This window comes from Neovison vison, chromosome 12 (assembly GCF_020171115.1).
Source record: "Neovison vison isolate M4711 chromosome 12, ASM_NN_V1, whole genome shotgun sequence".
Lineage (NCBI taxonomy): Eukaryota > Metazoa > Chordata > Mammalia > Carnivora > Mustelidae > Neogale > Neogale vison.
This window is the reverse complement of record NC_058102.1, coordinates 88,138,662-88,166,257: the sequence shown is the minus strand read 5'-3', so window position 1 is coordinate 88,166,257 and position 27,596 is coordinate 88,138,662. Positions and strand designations below refer to the sequence as shown.

Below are 27,596 nucleotides of genomic sequence, written 5' to 3'. Positions count from 1 at the left end.
CTGTTTACCCGGGAAGGGGGCCCTTTGGATACCTGTTTTCTGGGCAAGGACCCAGGAGCACACAGCAGACACCCTGGCACTAGCTTTCCTTAAAAGGTAAAGCCAGGGCCTCCTGCCAATGACGCACCTTCACCCCACCCAGGGACACAGAAAGTAGAAACCATTGTTCCCAGATGTGTTAATGATGTAACCCTTTGTGCAAGAGAAAAGAATGTGAGCTCACCAAATGGAAGCTTCTCTTGGGCCTAAGGGACAAAGAAAGAGCCCAGAAACCCAGCCCTTCTCTGGCCACCCACCACCCCAAACTGGCCTATCTTCTGCCCCCCAAAGTCCAGTTGCCTTGTGAAAACTCAGAGCAAACTACACCTTAGACCTAGAAGTAGAGGTAAAGCTGGAACTCTCCATCTGATTCCAAAGACTCGCCCAAGACACTCCTCCACCAGGGTATGCCGTTCCCAACCTACCATCAGGTCACTTGTCACAGGTCACTAGGGCCCGGGGCCCCCGGCCACCCAGTGCTGTTCATATCCCCCAGCCCCAGTGTGCGAGGGCCATTTTCCCCAGGGTGAGTCTTCAAGTGCCCCTGCCAGGGCAGTGGGAGGACAATTCATCCTCATCCCCATTCACCCCATTCTCTTCGGGCCTGGTTTCCTGGTTTCTGGCCTGCTTCCCTTCCAGAACCAGGTTCCTTGCTCACTCAGCACTACACTCGACCCTCGGAGGCCATTCTGTAAGCGTACACAGAGCCAGTGAGTGGATGAATGAAGGCAGAGCTCAGCCACTCAGCAGAGGGGCCATGAGGCTGGGGAACAAACAGATCTGAGGAGGAATTAACCCCTTCTTTCACTTCCCCCAGGAGCACACAGCAGCCACCCAGCCCTTAGGAGCCTGGTTCATATCACCGCCAACTGAAGTCATGTGGACCCACACACCACAAGGGGAAGTAACTTCCTGGTAGTGTCCCCTCCTTTTCTCCCGTCCCTGTTAAACCCGATCTGTACACCATGCTCTGTACACAGCTTGAGGAATCCAGGCACAAACAGCCCCTGGGAGGCTCAATCCACTGAAGAACTTTTTATTGCAAAGGAGGAGTCCCAGGGAAAGAGGAGTCTGGGGGTAGGTCAGAGGAGCAGGGTACTGGGTCCAGGTAAACCACCAAGCTTCTCCAGTGGCACAGGGTCTCGGCTGTCTTCACCCAGGGGACAGGGCAGTGACCATTCCGTAAGCTAGATTCCAAGACTTTCCGCTCTGGGGTGGGGGCGGGGGCGGGGTGACCATGATGGAAAGATGAAGTGAGGTCCAGTTCCGTGGGAGGGGGCGTCTGAGGCACAGGGTCAAGTCCTTGGGGTCAGGAGCTAGGGGTCTTTGACTTCTCCACAGCTGGGCAGGAACATTCAGTACCCGCGGGTGCCGCCGCAGCCTAAGCCACCCAGGCAGGCGAGGGAGCCGCAGAGCGCGCAGCCGCCGCCAGGGGCGCCCGTCTGGAGGGCGCCGGAATCCGCTCCGGGAGGCAGCAGGCGGGCGGGGCCCGAGGCTGAGCCCAGTCCGAAGGTGGAAGCGTTGCCCAGGGCTGAGAAGACAGTGGCTGTCGGGGACAGGAAGCCCTCTTCTCCCGCTCCGCCCCCGAAGGCAGACAGACAGACTCCTCTCCAAGAGGGAAGATGCAAAGACCCTTCTCCACCCCCACAGGAGACAGGTGCAAACTCCCCAAAGTAATAATACAAGACCCCTTCCCCCAAGAAATAGACTCCAGAATGCCCCCTCCCTGGAGTCGGACACACAGATTCTCCCACGCCAGAATGAAACAGTCTCCTCCACAAGGACAGACCCACAGAAGCTCCTCCCACTGCCCAGGACAAACCAACAAAACCACCCCCCAAAGGACAGACCACAAGACCTTCCCCACCTAGCACACAAAAAGAATTACTCCCAGAAGAAGGAACAGACTCCCCAAAAGAGAGACACAGTGGAAGCAGACCCCTCTCCCTTCCCAAAAGAATACACCCAAAGAAGAGAGGCTAAGATTTGACTTCCCTAACCCAATCCGGGTCTAAGATTTACTTACAGAAGCTCCCTGCCCCAAATCCCAGACGAAGCCTGCAGGGGAGAAGGAGGAAGTGAGTGAGTGAATATACCTCCTGGGTATAATAATCCCCATCCTTTAAAACAAAACTCTCCTGGCTTTCCCCAACAGGCAGAGATCCGTCCATCCCACATGCTCCCTGTTTTTTCAGATCACCACAACCCTTTTGCTTCACATTCCTCAGGACCTTAAACTTAATCCTTCCTCCTTAAATTCAGATAGCTAGGTTTTACTAATGACTTCCTGGAGGAGGGAGAAGGCTAGAGATCTTTCTTCAGCCTAAACGTAGCCTAAAAGAAGAAACCATGAAGGGGGATATTTTAAAGGACACTACAGAGAAAATAGCTCCACCACCTGAAAAGCACTGGTCGACCTCATCCAGTCACTTTCTACCTGTGAGTCCTTGAGATGGTCTTTTATCCTGAGACTCAGTTTCCCCATCTGTAAAATGGGAATGACAGCACTTCCCTCCCACGGGTTTTGTGGGGTTGAAAGGAGAGAATAAGTGCAGGCTGCCTGACGCATGGTGGGTTCCCTTTCCCTCCCCTCGGCCTGGAGAACCCAGCTGCAGCCAGCAGCCCTTGGATCTCTGCTGTCTAAGATTAAAAGCCATAAACCATGCCTTCCTCATAAACCATGCCTTCCCCAGGACTGGGGGAAGAAGGACAGAACCGAGGAGAAGGCGGGGAGACCCTTATTCCCCCCCCGCCTGGTCCTTGCAGCTATCTAGATGGACAGACTGACCCCGGCTCTCTGCTCCTACAGGTGAATGACTTCACAAGTTGTCCCATCCCAGGTGCCAAAAGTGCTCATCAGCTGGAACATTTTGTCTTAAGGCCCTCAAGTTGGTGGGGGAGAAACTGGCTCCAGGAGAACAAGTCCCAGGTCGTCTCTTCCCACCCCTCTCCAGCTGGCAAGGACCCAGATAGTGACCTCCCTGCGTCCCTGCCCTCCTCACCGTGGCCACATCCAAGGCACCGGCCAGCCCTCACCTGCTCTCCTCGCCCTCCAGCAGCTTGCGGTAGGTGGCGATCTCAAAGTCCAGGCCCAGCTTGACGATCATGAGATCCTGGTACTCGCGCAGCTGGCGGACCATGTCGTGCTTGGCTCTCTGCAGGGCGGCCTCCAGCCAGGCCAGCTTGCCCTGGGCGCTGTCTGAGGCACCCTCCTCTGGCAGAGCCCGTGGCTCCGTGCCTCTGTCTAGTTCACAGGGCTGGGGGCAAAGGGAAGACCACAGACAGGACATCCTTGGTCCCCACCCTCCCCCACATCGAGGATCCAGACCTTTCTCAAAGGTTGGAGAGTGAGCGAGGGATTAGAGATCATTGTAAGGAATGGGTTCTCCTGTTCTGAAAAATGTGTGTGTGTGTGTGTGTGTGTGTGTGTGTGTGTGTCTGCTTGGCTCCCAGGATGGAGACTTGGGGCCAGCCATCTGGGCTGGCTGAGAGAGAACCTTTCACACCTAGCGTGTGACTTTTCTAATAGGAGCTCGGATCCAGGAAGCATCCAATGCTCCCGAAGACCTCATTAGCGTTCCATCAGGAAAATTAACCAGAAGAATATCCTTTCCTCATAGGAAACTAGCATCTGTAGTGTCTGGGGAAATACAGCAATGATGATGATGATGATGATGATGGTGACGACGACGATGATGATAAACGCTTGCCTTTTGAGGTGTGTTTGCTGCTCAGGAAACTGGGGTGGGAGGGGTGGGAATCAGAATGGCTGAGGCAAGCGGGAGACTGAACCGTGACAGGGTCACCCCCTGGAACCTGAACAGCCATCCATTTCTGAAGAAAGGCGAACCCCTCAAAGCCTGAGATACTTGTACCTGCAGAAAGCCCTTCCCTCTGCAGGTAGAGCAAGAGCCAGGGCCTCAACGGGGCAGCTGAGGGAAAGAGAAGGATGAGAGACAGAGAAGTAGGGAGAAAGAAAGCATTCATGTGGGAACTTCTCCTTTCTCAGGTCTCGAGCCTGAGCCACCCACCTAGTGCCTAATGGAAGCCCGGTTAGAGGCATCAAAAGGTAAAGACCAAATGTTAACTCTATAGCAAGAGTATCCCATGCCATGAAGAAGTAGGCACAGTCTCATTCTCCTGCAATCACCAGGATCTCTTGCACATTTCAGTCTCTTGTTTCTCGAATTTAGACACACGGAGTCATGTGCCTTCTGTCTTCCACAAGGATAATAACAGTGCCGGCCCAGATGACGGTCAATGGCAAAGAGTCTTCTGGCTCTGTGTTAAAGGAATCAACTTGGGGCGGTGGGGTCAGGGGCATGCAAGTGAAGGCAACAGAGAAGACAGAGGCCTCTCTTCTCTAGCCAAATGTCGCTAAATCTGCACATTTTTGAAGAGGACCCAGAAAGTTGGATTTCTAGGAAAAATCTTGCTATTTCTGAAAATGGGCTCAAGTTTAATGTTACGTAGGACAAACATAACACACAGACACAAAAATGTACAACACATAGAAAGTGATATGCAAACAAACATGCATAGGATACATATTTATCTACATGTTAATTACTTGCCCTCATGAAAGACAGAGAGTCCTAGGCAAATGCAGCCACACTTCCATTTGCTCAGACACTCACAAGGAGAAACTCTATCCACCTATTCCAGAGGGTAGGGGATGACCGACTAGTTGTCACAGATAATGGACACCCTCCCACCATTCCTCATGCCGCTGCTACCCCCACACCGCCACCCCTCACCTGACTCTTAGCACTGTCCACCTCCGCAGTCAGCCGCTGGATGGCCTGGTTGAGCCTGTTCAGCTCCTCCTTGCTATGCCTCAGGCTCTGCGTGGGTTTCCCCACGGTCTCCTGTACCTCCTCGCACTGCGGGGTGGGGTAGAAGCAGCACAGGGAGGCTCAGGGAAATGAGAGCTGACAAGGCCATCAGCTGAAGCCGGCAAGACAGTCCCCATACCAACCCCTCCACCATCCATCATGGACAGATCCTCTAACTTCTCCAGGCCTCTGTTTCTGCATCTGTAAAGTGAGGACGGTAATCTTTTCTATCTCCAAGGGTTGTATAGAGAATGAAATGCGCTTGGCAGGTGCCCTGGAAGGTGCACTATCAGGTCTGGAGATGCCTAAGGTAACAGGGGCAGAGGGCACAAATGATCCCCACGTGTGGTGACATTCTGTTGAGTCTGTGGACTGGGATCACATAGGGCTTATTCCGAGCGTTGAGGTAATTAAACTTCAGGAACTCGGTTATGGTCCTTCACCACACGTGATCACCTCAACTAATAGAAAAGCCGTTTTTAAAAACCTAATTTTAAAAATACTTCTAAAAATCTAGGAATGGGGAGAAACTTCCTTAACTCAATGAATGCTATTAGTAGTGACAGGGATCCCGATTCTAGCTCTTTCCCCAAAACTAGGGCCACTATGTGGAGTACTGTCTGCAAGGGACAAGACCAGTGGGCCTTTCCCCTTCCTGTGCCTTGTCCCCGCACACTCTTCTATAACTAGCCTGGGCTCAGAGCCATACATGGTGCCTTATACCATTCAAGGTCCTTCATCTCCGCCATCTCACTGAGGCTCATGACGACCTATGAAGAAGGCCGGGTGGATGTCACTGTCTCCATTATCTTGCCCTGGGCGAGCTGAGTCTCACTACATCTGCCGAGTGAGAAAGTAGGGACCCAGCGGGCTGTGAGTGACCCTGACAGTCAGCAGCTGAGCTAGACTGCATTTGGAACCCACGCTCTTTGCTCTACACCCAGAAGAACACGAAGCCACACACTCTTTAACCAGAGAACAGGCACTGTTCACACCAGCCCGGCGCCAGCTGCTTTCCAGGGCAGATGGGGAGTGGGAAATGGATATGAAACAGACAGCAAGTAACATCATCTCCCCTCTATGTCTGCCCTGGTCCCATAGCCCACGTTTTCCTGCTCCCATTCCCAAAAACTGCAGACACAACAGACAAGCTTGAACATGGCTGGGTCCAACAGATCTGGGCAGAGTCTAAGACCCTTCACCCTGTGTGACCCAGTGTGCCATGTGGACAAGTCTCACCATGATGAAGAGAGCTGTCGTCTCCTCCAAGCCTCCAGTGAGCACCAAAGCCCAGCTCCAGCCCAAGCAGCTCCCAGAATCCTTGCCTCTGAGGAAGTAGTCTCTCCTTCCTGGGGGCTTTGTGACCTCACTTTGTTATAATTGCAGAATTCTGACAGGGGCTGGAAGGGGCTGTCTGTCAGCCCGGGTGGAAGAGTGGAGGTCCCGTCTTGAAGGAAGGAGGAGGAGAGGGAAGGAAGGGGGAAATGTGTGGAGCCAAGTAGTTTGGGCGTATGGAGTGAGAAATGGGGAGCAGTAATAAAAATAATCGTTGTGTACCCACCCGTAGCTTCAGAGCTCCACATGGGACCCTTCCTGATCACAATATCCTCTGTCTCTGACCCCATCCGATCTCCAAAGTAGCCAGCATCCTGCGCTTTTGTATTAAGCATTCCTTGGCCGTTCCTTATTGCCATGTGCATAGGAAACCCTAAGCAATTGGTTAGTTCTGCCTAACTTTAAACTTTATAACAGTAGAGTTACACATTCTATGACTTGCTTTTCCCTCCCCAACATTCTGTTTGTGAGATTTTGAAGCATGTAACGTTAGTTAGTTAGTTAGTTAGTTAGTTAGTTAGTTTTCACTGCCGTAGTTCTTTCTCCATTCTCCTACAGGTATACACATATGGGTACTTTGGTTTTTGTGCTAATACCGCTGGTAGGAACTTTTAGGTATGTTATCTGTTGCTGTGCTTCGACAAGAGGTTGTTTAGGGTACTGGCTGTCAAACCATTTTTTTTTTAAGATTTTATTTATTTATTTGATAGAGATCACAAGTAGGCAGAGAGGCAGGCAGAGAGAGAGGAGGAAGCAGGCTCCCTGCTGAGCAGAGATCCCGATGTGGGGCTCGATCCCAGGACCCTGAGATCATGACCTGAGCGGAAGGCAAAGGCTTAACCCACTGAGCCACCCAAGCACCCCTGTGAAACCATTTTTTAACCATAACTCAAAATAAGAAATACATTTGATATCGTGGATCAGTACCCACATACATATTCACGCCCAAATGAGGAAATAAGTTTCGTGAAGAACTTCTCACTCCTCCTGTGTACAATGCCCTTGAACCCCTAACCACTCACCTTAACACACTCTTCCACTCTGAATTTATGGCCTTAGGTTTTAGGGAAGACTTTCTGTTTAGGTTTTTCTATTTTATCTTTAGGTTTTCAATTAGGCCTTCTGTTGAGGTTTCATGTCTTATAAATAGTATATTGATTTTATTATCTAATACTATAGTGAAAATGAAATACCCAGGAGCCCACTTAGAAGCACAAAAGCCAAACGTTACTAGTAATTTACATGTGCCTGCACACTCTGTCCCCAGACTGTCCCCTGCTCCTTCTCTCCCTAGGGGTGAACCCTTCCTTGAATTTGGGGACAATTATACCCTTGCTTTCTTTTCTTCCAGTTTGATCACACACATGCGTTATCAGTTTTCCTTGTTTGGTTGAGGTTTGGCTTTTGGGTGTTTTTTAAAGATATTACTTACAAAGGAAGTTTTTTTGTTTTTTTTTTTTTAATTAAAGAGGAGTCCTCTGCTAGGATTCATAGCATCTTATTAAGTGAATACACAATATTTTATGTAACTCTGTTATTGTTTTGTTTTGTTTTATTTTCTCTTACAAAGATGGTCCTATGAATACTTTTCTGAATGTCCTCTGTTGGGCATATGTGAGGATTTCTCTGTGATACATGTCTAGGACTGCAATTTCTGGGTCAAATGTTCAATAATACAAGACAAAAATTATTTTCCAAAGCTGTTGTAATAACAATTTAGACTTTGATCAGATTTCAGATTCATATCTTTTCTGACACGTCTTTAATTTTTAATAATGAAAGGATATAATCAGTTTTATTTTTGGTTTTGCTTTGCATTTTCAGAGTCCTATCGAGGCTGAATATCTCTTTAAATGTCTATTATCTCTATGGATATCCTTTTCTTTTGCCATTTTTCTTTTGGGTTGTTTGCCTTATTTTTATTAGATTCCAAGTACTTTTATATTTCTATATAAATCTCTATTTCTATATATTATACTTTGTCACTTACATGTATCATGAATATCACCTTCAAGTTTATGGCTTGTCTTTTCACCTTGTCCCTACTTGATGAATAAAAGTTCTTAATTTTAATGGCCACTTTACCCACCTTTTCCTTCATATTAAGCATTCGGTGTGCCTTGCATAAAAATCTTTCTTATAGGGGCGCCTGGGTGGCTCAGTCCATTGAGCATCTGCCTTTCGCTCAGGTCATGATCCTAGGGTCCTGGGTCTGGGTCCTGGGATCGAGCCCCACGACAGCACCCTACTCAGTGGGGAGTCTTCTTCTCCCTCCTCCCTCCTGCTTGTGCTCTTCGTGTTCTCTCTCTTCCTCTCAAATGAAGAAATAAGAACTTAAACTTTAAAAAAATCCTCCCTTATACCAAGGTCAAAAAGACATTCACCAGTTTTTTCTTCTAAAACTTTAAAAGTCTTGCATTTGACATTTATAATTTGAATTGACTTGGAATTGATTTTGTGTATAATAGAAGGCAGGATTCCAGTTCCATTTTTTTCCCATGCATATAACCAGTGCATAGTCCGTCCTTTACTACTGATCTGCACTGTCACTGCTGTTGCATATCAAAGATACAGACATAGATATATGAAGTATATAACTATATATTACATATAACGTTAGTTGTACATTCATACATGATGATGTATGAATCTCAGGCTCATGACCCTGAGATCGAGACCTGAGCTGAGGTCAAGAGTCAGACACTCAGGGTGCCTGAGTGGCTCAGTCGGTTAAGCATCTGCCTTTAACTCAGGTCATGATGTTGGATTTTGGGAATGGAGCCTCACATAGGCTCTCTGCTCAGCGGGGAGGCTGCTTCTCCCTCTGCCTCTGCCCCTCCCCCTGCTCATGCTCTCTCTGTCACTCTGTCTCTCTCTCAAATAAATAAAATCTTATAAAAAAAGAATCAGGGCGCCTGGGTGGCTCAGTGGGTTAGTTAAGCCTCTGCCTTCAGCTCAGGTCATGATCCCAGGGTCCTGGGATCGAGCCCCACGTCAGGCTCTCTGCTCAGCGGGAAGCCTGCTTCCTCCTCTCTCTCTCTGCCTGCCTCTCTGCCTACTGCCTGTTTGTGATCCCTCTCTCTGTCAAATAAATAAATAAAATCTTTAAAAAAAATTTAAAAAAAAAAAGAATCAGACACTCAACCAACTGAGCCACCCAGGTGTCCCATCATATATTATATTTATATATACTTAACATATTTAATATATTTATATAATATATACACAAAAGAATAGACAAATGATCAATGGAACAAACTAGATAGCCCCCAAATTGACATATATTATGTATTTTTTATACATAAAATACATGTTTATAATACATGTGTTTTATATATAATATATGTTGTACCATATCTGTATTTATATGCTATACATATTATATATTATACATGTGTGCCTATGTGTGTATGCAATATTATATATTATAATTAAAATATTGTGTATAAAACATACCTGATATGTATATAATATATGCTATGTTTTATGTATAATATATGTCAATTGAATTTTGAATATGAATGCGATCTAACTCCTCATTTAGTTAGAGCTTCTTTGTTATCTTTCATTTAGGATAATGTTTATATTTCTTTAGATATACGTCTTTCCAACCCTGATATGAGGAAGTGGAGATGCAACGGTGGGGGGGGCGTTGAGGGGTAGGAAAAGAATAAATGAAACAAGATGGGATCGGGAGGGAGACAAACCATAAGAGACTCTTAATCTCACAAAACAAACTGAGGGTTGCCGGGGGTAGGGGGTAGGGAAAGGGTGGTTGGGTTATGGACATTGGGCAGGGTATGTGCTATGGTGAGTGCTGTGACGTGTGTAAGCCTGATGATTCACAGACCTGTACTCTTGGAAAATAAAAATAAATTATAAAAAAAATTTTTAATGATATACATCTTTCACATATTTGTTAGACTGGGTTTTTAAGTCATTTTATTAATCTTTATTATTGAGGAAAATTATTAATATTATTAATAATAAAATAATCAATAAAAATAATTATTTCTTATTCTATTATTAATTTATTGAGATAAAAAATACACACAATAAAAGGCACACAATATCATACAGTCTGACATGTTTTGACAAAATGTATGCCCCATTTAACCACAACTGAATGAATGTACAGAACATTTCCACCATCTCAGAAAGTTCCCTGTTCTCCCTTTGCAGCCCATCTCCCCACCCCACCCCAGACAACCACTCACCCAATTTCCATCACCATAGGTTTGTATTGCCATTTCTAGAACTTTGTTTGAATAGAAGCAAACATTCAGTATGTGCTCTTTTGTGTCTGACTTTTTCACTCAGCACAGTGTTTTTAAGGCTCATCCATGTCATTTATTGAATTAGTAGGTCATTCTTTTGTGTGTCTGAGTCATGTTCTGTTGTATAAAAATATCTCAGTTTTGTTTGTCCATCTACCTGTTTTTTCTGATTGGGGGCTATTCTAAATGAAGCCCCTATGAGATTCATGTACCAATCTCTATGTAAACCTACTTTTCATTTCTTTTGAACAAATATCCAAGAGTGGAATTGCTTTGTCTTTTGGCAGTATATGCTTAACTTGATAAGAAATTCCCAAACCATTTGCCAAGGTGACTATATCATTTCATTCTCTGTGAAGGCTCCAGCTGCTCCACACTTAGTATCCTCAGTCTCTTAAATGTTCGCCTTCTCGTGGCTGCTGGGTTTTCCTCATAGCAGATTTCCCTGATGACTAATAATGATGTGCAAGCTCCCATGGGTCATTGGCCTTTAATACATCTTCTTTTGTAGAGAGTTGATTGAAATCTTTTGCCTGTTTTCACTGAATTGTTTGTCTTCCTGTTTTGAGGGGTTAGTTTTTAACATAAACACCTCATGTAATTATTATGTGATTGGATTTGAGTCAGCCATCTTGTTTTTTGTTTCTTATTTGTCTCAGGTGAGACAATTGTCCTCCTCTTCTTTTGTTCCTTTCTGCTTGCTTTTGAGTTAATCAAATACTTTTAAATGCTTAACATTATTTATTCTATTAAAATATCTTATTTTGGGGGCACCCAGATGGCTCAGTTGGTTAACTGTCTGCCTTCAACTCATGATCCCAGAATCCTGGGATAAACCCTGCATCAGGCTCCCTGCTGGGCAAGGAGCCTGCTTCTCCCTCTGCTCCTCTGCCTCCCCCCTACTTGAGCTCTCTCTCTTTCTCCTCACTCTTTCTCTCTCTCAAATAAATAAATAAAATCTTTTTTAAAAAACAAAAATTTTTTAAATGTTTTGTTTTTATTTATGATAATAAATATTTGTTTTTAGTGATTATTCTAGAACTAAAACTATACATCCTTAATTATCAGAGTCTATTTGGAATTAATACTGTGCTACTCCATACTTCATGACAGTGTAATTCATTGGCCCACCTCCCCATCATCTGTGTCATCGTTGCCAGATCTTTTCCTTCTACAAATGTTATAAACAATACCATTATTTTTGCTTTAAACAGCCGGTTGTCTTCTTGGCCACTACAAGAGTTCTTGGATCAAATATGAAGAGTATTCCTTCAAATATTTTCCCACATCATTCTCACCCTTTTCCTTCTAGAACCCCAAGTATGCATATGATAGATTATTCGATACTGTCCCATAGGTCTCCAAGGCTCTGTTACTTTTTCTTTGATCTTTTCTTTCTGTTGTTCAGATTGGAAAATTTCTACTCATCTGTCTTCAGTATACTGACCCTACCCCCTGACATCTTCAATCTTTCATTAAGCCCATTCATTGAACTTTTCATTTCAATGATTATACTTTGCAATTCTGGAATTTCCATTTTGTTCCTCTTTCTAACTTGCCATACCTTCTTGCTAACTCCATGGTGCATTAAAATATATTTTTTAAGTATATTTTTCAGAACTGTAAGTGACTAATGACAAAAGAGTTTTCCAGAGGTCCTAGTCTGACATTTTGCAAAGAAAGAAGTTCCTGGTGGCATTTTTCAAAGGAAAAAACGGGTAGATTTCTGTGACTCTTTGGGTGGGGAAAATGGTATCAAAGGGTTTGAAGCTGGAGTGTTGGAAAGAACTGGTAGGAAGAGGCTAAGCTGACAAGTGGGCATCAGTACAGGGGGAAACAACGAGGTGATTTCAAGGCATTTTGAATTCCAAAAATCAGTGCAACATTTAAGTGGAGATGCCCTGTGGGAAACTGGAAACCTTAGAGATGAATTCATTTATTCTCTTAACATTTCTCCGGGCCCACTACAAGCCAATACTGGGCCAGACATATTCTGACAGTGGAGCATTCCCTCTGGAGCCCTGAGCCATTATAACACCCCTCCTCAGTGTCTCCAGCCTTGACACTCACTTGAATAAGTAGGTGAAATGACCTTAGCACATTGAATGTCCTCCTAGAAATCCCACCCACCCTTTCCAGGACAGAAAGAATGTACAGAAAGATCAAAAGCATGACAGGAACCATGTGACTTTAAGCACTGACAGCATGGAGGGAAGAAAGACCTAGGAAAGGAAGGGATTAGCAAGAGTTCAGAGGTGGGTCAGGGTGAGGGATGGGAGCTGAGGGACAGTCCTTTTCAGGAGTCAGGCAGCCCAGATTCCTCCAACAGAACATACCATGTGCCTCTCCTCCCAATATCCTTCCTTGGCCTGAGGGAGACAGGAGACAAGGAGGGAGACCCACACAAGAAGAAATGAGAAGTGGACAGCATGGGAGATGGCCCACGGTGAGATCAAGAGGCTATACCCCACCTCCATGGTGGGTTGGGTAGAGGGCCAACTGGGGTCCTCAGGGAGGGTGTGAGGGCTGGGGGCCTGGTGTTCCATCAAGCCCAGCCAGCTTGATACTTTTTAGAGCTGCAGTCACAAGCTCCTATCCCACAGCACCTGATGCCACAGGAAAGGATGACTGAGAGGTCCCCACGTACAGATCCGGCCGAGAGCTGCTCACACCACACCAGCACAGGGATAGTAAGAAGTCCAAACCATTGGCAGGGGTGTGGAGCTGGTCCCAGCCAGCCACTACCACCTAGAACCCCTCCCTACCAGCCAAGAGCACCCAGGTGGATGGGATGTCTCAAGCTTATCCACCAACGATAAAGAAAGCCAACAGAAGCTTCCCTGTGACCTGTTCCCCAGACTCCTATGCTTTACTGGGAGTCCACCTTGTGGTTTAATCTCAATCCCTTCTTAATCTATTCTTCTGCCACTGACTTCAAGAAGATCTGCCTGGTGACAGCCAAGCTGATGAAACACCTGCTTTAGTCCATCTAAAGTCAGTTTAGAGACATCTTGAATGTGGACAAGTGTGCTTAGACAGGGAGAAAATGTGAGCTTCCTAACAACGGGAAAGTAAGACTTGCACATCAACAGGCGTGGGGTGAGGAACTGGTCCACTCACGACCTGCCATCCAGCTTCCTCTTCAACACTGTGGGACAGGAAAAGAAGGAAACCCCTTCTCCCTGGGTCTCTCCACCCTTAGAGCTAGAATGTTCTTCCCACTGTCTAATGTTTTGCACATTTCTAGCCCACCCTTCATGAAGCTGCTGTCAGCCAGGACGGAAGAAATTACACACTGAAATTGGCAAGCACTGTAAAAGAGCATTTTCTTCCCCCCAAGAGCTGGTTCTTAAACGTTTACCAGCAAGCCGCTGTCCCTAATGAAATCATACAAGAGGCGTGTTAGAAATCAGGTGGTGTGGGACACCTGGGTGGTTTAGTCGTTAAGCTCCTGCCTTCAGTTCAGGTTAGTAAGTCCCAGGGTCCTTGGGATCAAGTCCCGCATCAGCCTCCCTGCTCAGCAGGGAGCCTGCTTCTCCCTCTGTCTGCTGCTCCCCCTGCTTGTGTTCGTTCTCTCTCTGACAAATAAATAAATAATATCTGAAAGAAAGAAAGAGAGAGAGAGAGTGAAAGAAAGAAAGAAAAGTACGGAATAAATAAATAAATCAAGTAGTGGACCTCAGCTAAAACGCTTCTCCTTAGCCTCTCCTGAGGGCTTGAGGAGAGGCTAAGGAGAGGCTAAGGCCTCAGGGGCCTTGAAAAGTTTCCAAGATGGCAGCAAAAGAAATGGACAATGGAGAAGTCCTGGAGCAAAACAGTGCGTCAGGCCCAGTGAATCTGCCACCGCGGTGAGAGCTATGCCCACCTGTGCTCCTCGCCCTCCAGCAGCCGCCTTGGAGTTCATCACCTCCTGGTACTCCTTGACCAGGCAGGCCATGTCCTGCTTGGCCTTCTGCAGGGCGGCCTCCAGCTCCGCCAGCTTGCAGCGGGCATCGCTCAGAGCCGTCTCGTCCTGCTGTTCCGACTGTGTCACTGCGGCCTCCAGCTTGGTGTTCTGGGGACCCAGAGGAGAACAAGGTGGGTTATGGCCCTGGTCTCTCTGTCCATGTCCTTTCTCAGCCCTCCCCCCCCCCGGGAACACCCCAAGAGCAGGCCTCTCCCTTTCATCAGCTGAGTCTCCCCCAGGGACCACCACCAGGGACGCTGGTCGTGCAGATGGCCTGGAACATGAATGGTGAGATCCAATGGGGACACACACATGTCCTGTGTGACCTGGGAAGGACCCAGATGACCCTTACCTGGCACTTGGCATTCTCAACTTCAGCAGTCAGCCTCTGGATCATGCAGTTGAGCTCGTTGATCTCCTCCTTGGTGCGGCGCAGGGTCTCCTCATGCCGGATCACCGTGGCCTTCATCTCCTCACACTGGTGGCGTGGGGGATAGGGGAAGCAGAGACGTTCCTGAGGCTCAGGATGCAGTTTCTCACCCACTCAGACACCACAGACCATTGGCAGGTTGTACAGTGCTCAGCCTGTGAGACCATATGTGACAGCCCTGCCCAGCCACTCTAACCTGAGAGCTGTCTGCCCTCCTGTTGCCATCCAAGGGATCATAATACCTGACAAAAGAGGCCTCGTTATTATACACCTGGCTTTCTGCCCACTGCCATGTCTAGGAGACAAGTGTCCTGTGTCCCTCACCCTGCTGCAGTACCAGGACTCGGTCTCAGCCTGACTGCATCTGGCAATGCCATCATGGTTGGCCTAGATCTCAGTCACAGTACGGCCCATGTTCGGGTCCCGGCTGTTACTCCTCTGGATGATGACCGAGGTGTCCGAGATGTGGACACGGAGGACCCTCATGTCCTGTGGGGCCAACAGCCATCCACATCACCTATACCATCCAGAGCCAGGTAGAACGAAGCTCATGTTCCCCCTTCAGACACACACATACCACAGAGCCACCATATCCAAAACCCTCATGTCTGAGACCCCTCTGTCTGTTTCCTCTGTACAAAGGCTGACCTGGGACAGAGTGAACAAGGATGGCTGATGGGCCCTAGCCAGTGCTCACCTGTCACACATGGAGCTCGGGAAGGAACTCTGTCTCCTCCACCAGCACACGGGCATTGGCCTCCAGCTCTCCCTCGAGCACATAGGTGCAGTTACCCTCCTGGAAACAGTGTTCAGGTGGTTCCTTGTGGTTGCAGAGACTTCCCAGGGGACCCGACCTCCCCAGTCCAACCCTGGAAATTTTCTTATCCCATCCCCAGCCCTGCAAAGCAAGTCGGAGGCATAGATCCAGAAGCCAAGGGATGGAGAACTAAGCTCTCCCTTCTGCTCTAGCAAAATATAGTGTGAGACTTTGGGGAGTTCTTTTATCTCTCTGGACCTCTCTGTAGAGGAAGATGCAGAGAATTCCTGCCCTGTGGATCTCCTGGGGTGTGAGAAGGAAAATGCCCTTCCATGGGCGGAGATAAAATATGAGTGTATTAACCGAAGGAGAGAGTACTGGGTGCCCCTGAGGGCGGCCACAGGCAAGCCACTCACTTCCTTGATTCTGACAACCTCATTCTCTGCCATGGTCCCCAAAGTGACCTCTTCTTTGTACTTCCACAGGGAAAGAGCTTTAGTACAGGAGAATTTTTCAGAGATTTGGCTAGTAATGCAAGGGAGGAAAGACCACCCCCAACATGACCTATTCTGCCCCTCCCCCTTTCAGGATGCCTGAAAGATCCCTCTCACCCACATCCCTAATAGTACATTTCTCTACCTTAAATAAGCATTATTCATTTTAAAGGTCCTGGGTTTTTTGTTTTTGTTTTTGTTTTTTTTTACTCTAATATAATAAGCTGATCGCCTGAGCTTAGGTCCGGGACGGTGGGTGGAATTAACAACATGAGCCGTTGAGTGTCAACAGCGGACCAGAGGTGGTCATGCCTTTGCAGCCCTAGTACCCGGCATACTTCTGGAATAGAGTGAGTGCTCAGAACAGGTCTAGAGGATGGATGGATAAGTCAGGAGATGGCCCCTGTCCTGAGGTCATAATGCCATAGAAAGGCTCTTAGCTGGTATTTCAGTTTCTCTTCCTTTCCTGGGTCTGCCTGTCACTGCCTCTAATGCTGATAAAAACACAAAGTGGCTTAACGAAGGAAGAAGTTTCTAAGGTCACTCGGTTCGGTGGCTTCCAGTTGTCATATCACATAACCCCTTCCAAGAAAACAGACCTTCCCCCACCAACTCCCTTCCTGTAGCCCTCCAGCCCCTTCTGCACTTGGTTAGGGGCAGGGGACCGTGTGACACAGCAAGGCGACTGGCCCAGCGACCGTGGAGTGTGCAGCCTGAACAGTACCTTTGAGCAGTCCTACAGGAGCTGGATTTGAGGACTTCATTAGGGGCACTAATCCAAGCTGATCCACAGGCTATGGTGAGCCAGGCTAGAAGAGATAAAGCCAGAGGAAGAAGAGATTCTGACCCCTCCTTCACTGCACCTCCTTTTTAGAAACCCACACATCTGGATCCACCTGCCTCACCCAGTAGAATGACCATGTTGTCACCTTTATGGGCTTGACGGATATCACAGCCATTTTCCTCTTTTCTGGGGTAATATCATGAAGATGGGGCTTTAGAAAATCCTACACTCAGGCAACTCTGAAGCCTTGGCAGCATTTCTTCCACAGTTGAGGGCCTGAAGTTGCCCAAAAGAATCAAAGTCAGCCAAAGCCTGTGGACTCCACACTTGGTGAGATAATTCAAAAGGGGAAGGGAATCTGGGCTGGGATGGTTTCTTTCAGGGAACCCTGGCAGCTTTCAGGGGGAAAAACATTCCAGGGGATCCGCGGGCAAGGCTTCAGAGGACAGGTTTCCAAGGCAACCCATGATAGTTGACCCTTGGCCGGGTGAGAAGGAGACTGTGTATACTCCTACCAAGACAGGGCAAAGTCAACCACACAACCAAAAAGGTATTTGCTCAGCTACTTCATGCCACAGGACCCATGAAGTTTGTGGATGTGGGGGTGGGAGGGTTCCAAATACCCAGATATCCAAAACCCACAGCCTGCCCATTCACCTCCACCCCTTCCCGGGGTCCCTTTAAGATTTCTCACTCCCCACCCAATACAGTGTCTCCCCGAGCTAAACCACAAGTTCAGGGCCACACTCTCTAGACAGTCTCCTTCAAAGGGCTCCCTCTGGAGACACTCTCAGAAGAGTCAGCTCCATCCACCCACCAAAACCCAGAAAGAGGTCCCAACAAGCATTACATAAGGGCCTCCAAAAGTCTAATTTAAGTCGTCCATGCTTCAAGGTAACTCCATTTCCTCTAGGGAGGGAGACACCACAGGAAGACGTCTCCAATACCTACTACTGCTCCCTGCAAAACACTGGAGTAGGAATGCCTGCTACTGAAGCCATCAGTCCCACCACAGGCCACCCTAACTAAAGCTGGGCGTAGGAGCACAAGACACCTCGGCCTTGGACTTCACCTTCCACAGAGGACAGCACTGAGGTTGGGATGAAGCCCCTGCAAAGTCAAGGCTAGACCAAAGGCATTCAAGTCCACCAGAGTGTTGGGAAAGACAGCAGAGGGGACCTAGGGGAATTCACCGGAAACAGGGTGCCCAGCAGAGGTGGCCATGATGACTTCTGGAGTTCCAGGATTTAATTACCCTTTGCATAATAACAACTTATATTTAAAAGCAAAGGAAGCTAAGGATGATTTGCATGTTTTTCTTTAATGCTGCCTGCTGAGTTCACATTCTAGTTTCCTCTGTCCATAATTGGACATATAATTAACTTCCATTATAATGGATCATGGCCTTCTAGAGTTGGTGGCCAGGACCAAGCACCAGTGGAGGGGAAGGCTTTGGATTGGGTCTATTGTTCTAAGAGCCCAAAGGAGCCCAACAGTCTGGAATCCTGCCCGGGAGAACTCAATCCCCTCACCCCTACACCCCCACCCCTACACCCCACCCCCATCAAGCCCCCAAAGACTCAGAAGCCAGTGTGAGAGAGGGCTGAGAGCCTCCTTTCAGATTCTGAATCCCCTCCTCTATAGAGCTTTCTGTGTCTGACCTTAAACATGTCATTGAACCACTCTGAGCTCACCTTCCCAGTCAGGTAAATGGGCACAATAACTCTGACCAGCAAAGGACGCCCTGGGGGTAAAGATAAGATACTGCATTATAGAACCCTCACACACTATAGGCACTGGATTGATGCAGGAGAGGGGTACAAGAAGCAATTTAAGGGACTAGGGGATGGGGGTAAGACACTTACAAGGAGAGAAGCTATGAGCTCTGAGAAAGAGAGAAGAGAAAGTTCCTGCCCAAAGGGAAACAGGATGCATGGCAAATTAACAGTAGTAGAATAAATAGAACAAACAAATAAATAAACATTTATGGAGTTCTTACTAAGTGCTAGGCAGGGCCCTAAATGCTTTCCTGTCCATTATGTCATTAGGTCCTGCGAACAGCTCGCAGATGGTTACTATTTATTATTCCTACTTTGCACATGAGGAAACTGAGGCTCAGGTTATTCACTCGTCCAAGGTCAAGACTAAGAATCTGCAGATCCGACTTCCCAGACCCCTCCCGTTGGACACGCGCGCGCGCGCAAACCAAACCATGCAGGAGTGCTCAAGAAACCAAGGCTGCTGGGCCTGCAGGGCGGCGGCGCCAGGCTGAGAACCAAGCGGCACCGGCTGTGCCCCGGGGCCGGCCCGAGGACAGAGCCGCTGATCCAGCGCCGCCCAGGCCGAGTGCCCCCAGTGAGGGGCGCAGATGGGTGCCTGGATTCCGGGGCGCACGGCCCGCAAACGTGACCGGGCGTTTCTGGGCCCCATAAAGCGCGGGCGGGATGTGAAGCCGTTTTATGGAGGCGGCCCGGCCCGCTTTGATTCCCGCCTCGACGAGGGCGAGGGCCGACCTCCAAGCTCGTAAACGCGGTGGCCGCGCGCTCCTGCCGGGCCGGTGGGCCGCGATATAAGGCGCCGCGCGGGCCCTGGGCTCCAGCCATCCGCCGCCGCTGCCAGCGCCGCCGCCGCAATCATGTCCTGCCTGTCCTCCCGCGTTGGCGCCCCCTGCGGGGTCCGCGCCTTCAGCTGCGCCTCGGCCTGCGGGCCCCGGCCAGGCCGCTGCTGCATCACGGCCGCCCCCTACCGCGGAGTCTCCTGCTACCGCGGCCTCACTGGGGGCTTCGGCAGCCGCAGTGTCTGCGGGGGCTTCCGCGCTGGCTCCTGTGGCCGCAGTTTCGGCTACCGCTCCGGAGGCGTGTGCGGGCCCAGCCCGCCTTGCATCACCAGCGTGTCTGTCAACGAGAGCCTCCTCACGCCCCTCAACCTGGAGATCGACCCCAATGCACAGTGCGTGAAGCACGAGGAGAAGGAGCAGATCAAGTGCCTCAACAGCAGGTTCGCTGCCTTCATTGACAAGGTGGGTGTCCTTGATCACACCCTTCCTGAACCCCACCTATGCTCAGACTCAAGCCGGGGCACTGAGGGTAGAGTCAGAGGCAGGAGGGTTGTGGCCCAGGTGAACTCCTAGTCTGATGGAGGACATGGGCACACATCCAGGGTACAGACAGACAGAGAGATGAGTATAGGGCAGCAGCTCCTGATTTGATCAAACGAGTATTATATACAGCCTTTGTCCAGACAGGCAGGGTCTCCACAGACAAGGGGGATGTCTTTGCTCACATTCTTGGTGAACGTGGAAGTCCTGGGGGAACCTTGGAATTCCCAGGCCAGTCTCTAGAAATGGGGAATGGGAGCTGCTGATATTGTACGTGATCAATAGGTGGTACATTAAAGCATTAAATAACACTGAAACACCAGATGGGAAAATCCATCTCTTCTCATGCTTGTTTCTTTAAGATTAAATCTCATTAGAGGCTAATAGTCTTCAGTATCTCACTAATACTGGCTGTTCTTCCACTTGTAATAAAGAGAGCAAGCCTCAGGTTCAGAGCTGCCTAGGACAACAGTTTCAGCTAGAATTTAATGTTTTATGACTTGCTTTTATGTATGCTTGGTGATACTGGTTTTACAACTATGGTGGTAATATAAAGTTAGCCCTTGAACCTCATGTAAGTGTAAATGCTAAGCAAATCCACTTACAGATAAATCATGAGTAAAATCGTAGAAGGGGATGGCAAATCCTGGAGTCAGCCTGCAAGTGTTTCATATTTGAGAATCGCTGCCAGCAGACTCGCCCTTTGAGTACACAGAAGATAAGGGAGATAGGGGTACAGGGCAGGGGGCTTGCCCGAGGGTGGACTCTAAGCCCAGGTTCTCTCCAGCTCCCAAGGTGGTCCAGGGCTAGAGGGTCCAAAGCTTGGGGACAACTCTGTGCTCCCCTCCAGAGGAGCTGGTCCATCTCAGCGGGTTCTGCATCCCGAGTGTGCTGACATTCACAACGGAAAAGGCAGCCAGGGAGTGGAGCGTGAACAATGTCCTGGCCCAGGAACAGGCCGCCTGGGCTCCACATGCTGTCTCTTCCCTGATCTGCTGTGTGCCACTGGGCAGTGACTCCCCCTCTTGGTCCCAGAGTTCTCTACACCAGCAGGACTAGGTGCCACACAGTGTGTGAGCTGGCCACGACTTTGAAAGGCAAGATGGGGGGCTAAGGCAGCCACGAGAGTCTCTACCACAGCATGAACCCTATTAGCTAAGACTCGCCCTGAAGTGAACCCATATATTATCAGCAGTCCCCTGGTCCCCATTTCTGGAAGTTCCAAGTAGGGAATTCCCAGCCATACTAATCAGGTGGACAGAAGGACACCAGGGCTAAAAAGCAAGGTAATGTCTCAACTCCAACTAAAACGTCAGAGCAATGAAACACTGGAGGTGGGGGTGGGGAGGAGGGATGGGGCTCCTCCTGTTTGCTGGCATCTTCTCTGGCCTGCACAGTGTTTGTTCACCATTGCCCGTCTTCAGTGTGAATGACTTCCAGTAAAGGCCTGCAAGCTTCACTTCCCCCACAGTCTTCACCCTCCCCATTTTCCCCATTCACATCAGCTTCCTGGCCTACAGAAAAGAATGAGCACCCCACACAGGAGTTTAGGCCACCTAAGACCGTACCTCCCCCTCCCCCAGACTTCCTCGGGCCCCAGCCATCTTCCTTGCTGAGAACCTGCCCTCTCTAACCACTGCAGTTAGGTAGCCCTTCCCACCTTGAATTTCCACACAAACAAGTGCTCAGCAACCTCAGCCTGAGTATGGGGAACAGAGATAAATGAACCATATAGGCCCTGCCCCCGGAGAGCTCATAGTGAAAGACTTTCATCCTCTGTCCTTCCCAACCCTGCTCTATATTCCTTTTTCCCAGGAAGCCTTCCGTGGTTGTCACTACCTCCCCAGCCCAAAAGTAACCCAGCATGGCCCATATGCCCCTCAGTTTCTCACTCAGCCCATCCAGGCCCACCTGAATTGACCCTCACTCGGGCCTAAACAAGAATTCTTCCGGTGCCTTGTCAGGCCAAGGGAGCACAACAGAACCCTGCTGTCCACCCCTTTCCTCTGCACACCTCACTGCTAATTCCAGCTTGACTCCCCCTGCTCCCTGAGGAGGGTCTGGGGATACTGGCTTCTCCCACAGACTTTTCTCCCATTTGCACTCCAGGTGCGCTTCCTGGAGCAGCAGAACAAGCTGCTGGAGACCAAGTGGCAGTTCTACCAGAACCGCAAGTGCTGCGAGAGCAACCTGGAGCCCCTGTTCGAGGGCTACATCGAGACGCTGAGGCGGGAGGCCGAGTGCGTGGAGGCCGACAGCGGGAGGCTGGCTTCGGAGCTCAACCACGTGCAGGAGGTGATGGAGGGCTACAAGAAGAAGTGAGTGCGGCCCCCAGGGTAGTCTCAAGAAACAAAAGGGGATTAAGCCCAAGCAAGATAGATTCGGGTTAGACCACAAGAGGAACTTCCCAACAGGAGAAGACATGGACAGGAAGCCTGTGGGGACGAATGCTCTGGGCGTTTACACCCTGGTGAGAGCGGGAGCTGCTCCAGCTACCTCGTCCTTGTGTATCTGCTTCATTAATTCATCGAATGTTTATTGACATCTACTCTAAGTCTCAGATGCTGTGCTAGGACCTGAGGTGGGATGGGGGAGGGACGAGGGGCACCAGAACTCCTATGGGGTTCCTGCCCCCACCCCAGGGAGTTACAGTCCAGAAACAGAAGATCTACAAAAATGTGCACGGTGTCACCACCCCTCCACCACCCACATCAGGAAAGAGAGTCCCTGAAACCGGAAGTCCCCTGGGTGACAGGTTGCATGGAGCTCCCACAAGAAAGGGATGGACAGGTTCCCTTCTGGTCCAGCAATTTTTGATTCTGTGACTTCCTCCCAAAGATCCAGTTCCTGGACTGTGTTTGTCTGGGCCTCCATTCTCTTTTTGTCTCTTCAAATCCCAGCGTATTAAAAGTCTAGCCACTGAACCCTGTGCCCTTTATCTCCAGATACGAAGAAGAGGTGGCACTAAGGGCCACCGCTGAGAATGAATTTGTGGCCCTGAAGAAGGTGAGTGTCCCCAGAATACTCGTCCCCCAACTCGGAAAGCAGGGCAGAGGCAGGAGGGAATGATCTTCAATTCAGAGAGGCTGAGCAACTTCCCCAGAAGCACATAGAGCAGCCCCAGCCTTATTTTCTCCCCCCACCCCCAAAGGCCCCAGTCCTCCCAGGGAGGCCCCCAACAGCACAGTACACTGCCTGCTTCAAGCAGGGCACTCTCCTCATCCATCCCATCCAAGATAACTCCCATCTGGCCTATGGCTTCCCACTCATTCTGCCCTGGGCCTGCCAGAGAGCGCACGTTCCTAACTATGGTGAGTGAAAGAGCCCATGAATGCTAGGGGACAGCCACATCCTCAGCCCCCCCCCCCAGCAGTGGGGAGATGCTGGCCTGAGCACTGCTGTTGTTCCTCACCCCTTACACTTGATCTGCCACAAGTGCCATCATGTGGACCCCCCAGGTCCTTCCCACCACCTCCAGAGGAGGAAGGCAAGGATTACTGTGAGGAAACTGAGGCACTGAGGTCAAGGCTCTTGTCCAGAATTGCCCTGGTTTGGAAGGGGCAGAATTGATCCCTGAGACCTCTTCTGACCACAGACCTAGTTTTCTTTCCCTGAGGTGTCAGGGCAGAGAGGGCTGGGGTACCATTAGAACTGACCCATTTTACACCAGAGCCTAAGTTTCAGTGATAGGGCAAGGTGTGGGTTCTGGAGGGATCATCGCGTAGGTACCAGAGGAAGTGCCTGGAAACCTCACAGTCCCCCTCCCTTACCCAAACCTGCTCCTGACCTTTCTCACTGTATAAAGAACCCCACCAGTTCCAGGATATCAGGCATAAGGAGGGTTTCCAGGGAGTTTTCCCAGCCCAGTGAGTGCTCTCTGGGTGGCAAGAGCTCTGTGTGGCCTTCCCAAAGATACATCAATGGCCCCCTCTCCCCTTTAGGATGTGGACTGCGCCTATCTCCGCAAGTCAGACCTGGAGGCCAACGCGGAGGCCCTGACCGAGGAGATTGACTTCCTGCGACGCCTGTATGAGGAGGTGAGGGGCTGTGGTCCAGGCAGAAACCTGGCAGCCAGCGTGGAAGAGGGGGCCTTGGCCTAGGACTGGAGTTGGTCAGGGATTTGGGCTGGGGCTACAGTCCATGAGGCTATGGTGGGAGCAGGGGCTGGAAACCAAGGAAGGGCTGAGAAGATTGGATCCACACTCGTGTGTGAGGCTGGGATGTAAGTAAGATCTTTCTGTCTTACCTCCCACGGTCTGCAGGAGATCCGCGTTCTCCACGCCCACATCTCAGACACCTCAGTCATCGTTAAGATGGACAACAGCCGGGACCTGAACATGGACTGCATTGTGGCCGAGATCAAGGCTCAGTATGACGACATCGCCAGCCGCAGCCGGGCTGAAGCCGAGTCCTGGTACCGCAGCAAGGTGAGTGGCCCAGCTCCCTCTTCCCAGGATCTCAGCAGGAGGGAGACTAAAAGGGCTCTGGTCTTTGTCTAGGTGGAATGGACAAGAGAAGGACAGGCAGCTGTCAGGATGGGGTAGCAGATGTGCAAGTTGTGGGGCTCTGTGGGATAACGTGTCCTGAGCATCTCTGCTTCCCCCCAGTGTGAGGAGATGAAGGCCACGGTGATCCGGCACGGGGAGACCCTGCGCCGCACCAAGGAGGAGATCAATGAGCTCAACCGCATGATCCAGAGGCTGACGGCCGAGGTTGAGAATGCCAAGTGCCAGGTAAGGGTCGCCTGGGGCCTCCCCAGGTCACACAGGCATGTATGTCCCCAATGGATCTCACCATTCATGCTCCAGGCCATCTGCATGACCAGCGTCCCTGGTTATAGTCCCTGGGGGAGACTCAGCTGATGAAAGGGAGAGGCCTGCTCTTGGGGTGTTCCAGGAAATGGACAGAGGGACGTGGGACCATAACCTACCTTGTTTTCCTCTGGGTCCCCAGAACACCAAGCTGGAGGCCGCAGTGACCCAGGCTGAGCAACAAGGCGAGACGGCTCTGAGCGATGCCCGCTGCAAGCTGGCGGAGCTGGAGGCCGCCCTGCAGAAGGCCAAGCAGGACATGGCCTGCCTGGTCAAGGAGTACCAGGAGGTGATGAACTCCAAGCTGGGCCTGGACATCGAGATCGCCACCTACAGGCGGCTGCTGGAGGGCGAGGAGCAGAGGTGGGGCCCACATCTGTGGGAAGAGCATCTCTTCAGTCTCCCAGAAACTGTGCTTTGAGCAAGGCGCATATTTGTGTCATTTGCATGTCATTTGCATGTTATTTGCATCAAGCTTATGTGGAGGAGGGGATTTGCAAGGATTGCTCTCCCCAGCTAATTTTTGTCTCTTTGCTCTCCCTCCAAGGTTGTGTGAGGGCATTGGTGCTGTGAATGTCTGTAAGTCATCCGTACTATGGGTTCTGAAATAAGGGCTTGGGTTCCTGGTGGGGAGGAGGGCCAGATCGCAAATATTTCTAGCCTCTGTCTCAACTACTCGACTTCGTCGCTGTAATGTGAAAGCCTTGGCCATAAGCAATACCTAATGAGTACATATGGCTTAGTTCCAATACAATTTTATTTGCAAATACAGGAGGCCACCACAAGCCATCTTTGAAACCCTGAAAGGCAGGGGGTGGGTGGCAGTGAATGATTATAAGTTAAATTACTATTTATGATAATTTAAATAGCTGTTTTTGCCTATAGGGAGGACCCTGGAGAAGAGTTTATCAAGGATTCTTGAGGCCTGAGTGCAGGAAGGGGAAGGAGGGAGGAGGCATGAGGATGTCTGGGGGGAAGGCAGGAATAGAAATGGAGGGAAGGAGATCTGAGCAAGAGAAGGGTGTGCTCTCCAGTAGGCAGGGGCCCCTGGGGACGACCTTGCGGAGGAAGGGGGGGGGAGGGGACTAAGCCCTGTTCTCCTGCAGGTGTCAGCAGTTCCCGCGGCGGGGTCGTGTGTGGGGATCTCTGCGTGTCCGGCTCCCGGCCTGTGACCGGCAGTGCGTGCAGCGCCCCCTGCAGTGGGAACCTGGCGGTAAGCACGGGCATGTGCGCGCCCTGCGGACAGAGGTGCAGCCCCAGCTCCTTGGTGCGGTTCCCGTAGTGCCCTGGGCTTGGTCAACACACTGCTCTCCGAGTCAACAGTCCCTGCCTCCAGCGGTGAAGCCCGCAGCAACCCAAGTCCCTGGGCTTGAAGCAGAAGGGTTTCCAGACCCAGCCGGCCTGACCTGCCCAAACTGCAGCCTTATCTTCCTGCATCTCCTCCGCCTTCTCGCAGTCTTCACTCGCAGTTTCTTCCGGGGAGGGCTGGGCTCCCTGCCCAGCTGGCAGCTGCCCTCGTCCTTACCGCCAATCTCAGAAGTCTAAATACCTGGGTTTCTCGCAGCCCTGGGCAGAGATCCCATCCTGGCTCAGGCTTTTCTGGGGGGTCTGGCCTGGCAGAAACCTGTGGCTTCAAAGGGACAGACTGGTCCCGATCCCCTAGGCTGTGCACATCCGTGGGTGCTGCGTCTGTACTGCTATCCTGCAGACCTCTCCTGCCTTCCGAACCCTCTAACCCTCACAGTGACCGAGGCTGCAGCTCCACGGGGACACCTTTTGGTGGCTGCTCTGGCTCCCTCTCCCCTGCTCTTAGTGCTTAGTCTCCGCGGCTCCAATAAAGCTCATGGGTCATATGTAATGTGCTCAGAAAATCTTCCATTTGTGCCTACACAAGTAGGCTTCCAGCCCAGTTTTTCGGAGGCTACAGAGAAGGTGTTCATAGCCATGGTTAGTTGGGGGAGGAGGGTGAGAAGAGGGTTGTCTCCAAGGCACCCCACCCCTAATGCCTCATTCATACACCCAGAAGACTGCAGGGGGATGGGTGGGCAGCCCCAAATGCCCAGCTACCCAGCATGAGAGGGAGCTGGAAAGGAAGGGAGAAGGCCAACAACTGGGATACTTAGTGGGGGGTAGGGGGTGGGGGCTGGCTTTCTTGCCACCTTTGGTGGGAAACCTTATCACTCATGGCTGGTGGGACACCACTTCCTCCACCCCCCAGTTCCACCTCTACCTGAATATAAGACAATTCCTGGCCATGGGATCAAATGTAGACTTCCCCTCCCCCCAGGAACCAACACTCTCTTGATAGCCTCCTACCCCCACCCACCACCAGCACAGCACCATCACCTCTGCGGGTGTCCCAGACAGAGACTTCCCCACTTCTTCTTCCCCACTATCCATCCTATGTGCTGTTGCTGATCCAGAACAGATGTCCCCAACATAGACCACAAAAACACCCCCACACTTACATAGACACACAGATATCCCCCCTTCAGACACCCTGACACACAGATGTTCTTACCAAGCAGACAACACACAGACGCCCCTCCCCCCACCAGGGATCCAGATCCCCAGCCCATGGACCTGGCACAAAGCCTCCTGCCAGAGATCTAGACTCTGGGACCTCCTCACCCCACTCCCTCTCCAAAACACACAGACCTCCTCCCATGCCATCATCACCCCTCCCCCAGAATCCCAGACCCAGAAACACCAGTCAGGGCCCCAGGGCCAGACAGACCCAGCACCAGCAAAGGCTGGCTGGCCTGGGAGTTGGCTGGTGTACCTGAAACCC

At 50.3% G+C, this 27,596-nt stretch overlaps 2 protein-coding genes across 2 annotated transcripts; one reads left to right on the top strand and one right to left on the bottom strand.

Moving 5' to 3' along the window:
* Positions 1-1,394: 1,394 nt before the first annotated feature.
* Positions 1,395-19,534, bottom strand: LOC122890961 (putative keratin-87 protein). The gene is given in 9 exon segments (XM_044226385.1): positions 1,395-1,585; positions 2,066-2,097; positions 3,076-3,134; positions 14,379-14,540; positions 14,785-14,910; positions 15,187-15,351; positions 15,560-15,658; positions 16,036-16,112; positions 19,411-19,534. Coding segments are annotated over 9 exon segments (1,035 nt in total).
* On the top strand, positions 19,533-26,341 carry LOC122892320 (keratin, type II cuticular Hb1-like). Its single transcript, XM_044228623.1, has 9 exons — positions 19,533-19,916; positions 22,104-22,312; positions 22,940-23,000; positions 23,936-24,031; positions 24,257-24,421; positions 24,602-24,727; positions 24,948-25,168; positions 25,353-25,384; positions 25,912-26,341. The coding sequence occupies exons 1-9, from the start codon at positions 19,533-19,535 to the stop codon at positions 26,085-26,087; spliced, it is 1,470 nt and encodes a 489-aa protein (XP_044084558.1). The 3' UTR covers positions 26,088-26,341.
* The last annotated feature ends 1,255 nt before the right edge of the window (positions 26,342-27,596 follow it).

Bases quoted from the DNA above. Each gene is read 5' to 3' on its own strand.
- LOC122892320 (XM_044228623.1), top strand. From the start codon at position 19,533: ATGTCCTGCCTGTCCTCCCGCGTTGGCGCCCCCTGCGGGGTCCGCGCC. The intron at 22,313-22,939 runs GTGAGTGCGGCC...CTTTATCTCCAG, and splicing joins ATGGAGGGCTACAAGAAGAA to ATACGAAGAAGAGGTGGCAC. The intron at 24,032-24,256 runs GTGAGGGGCTGT...CACGGTCTGCAG, and splicing joins TGCGACGCCTGTATGAGGAG to GAGATCCGCGTTCTCCACGC.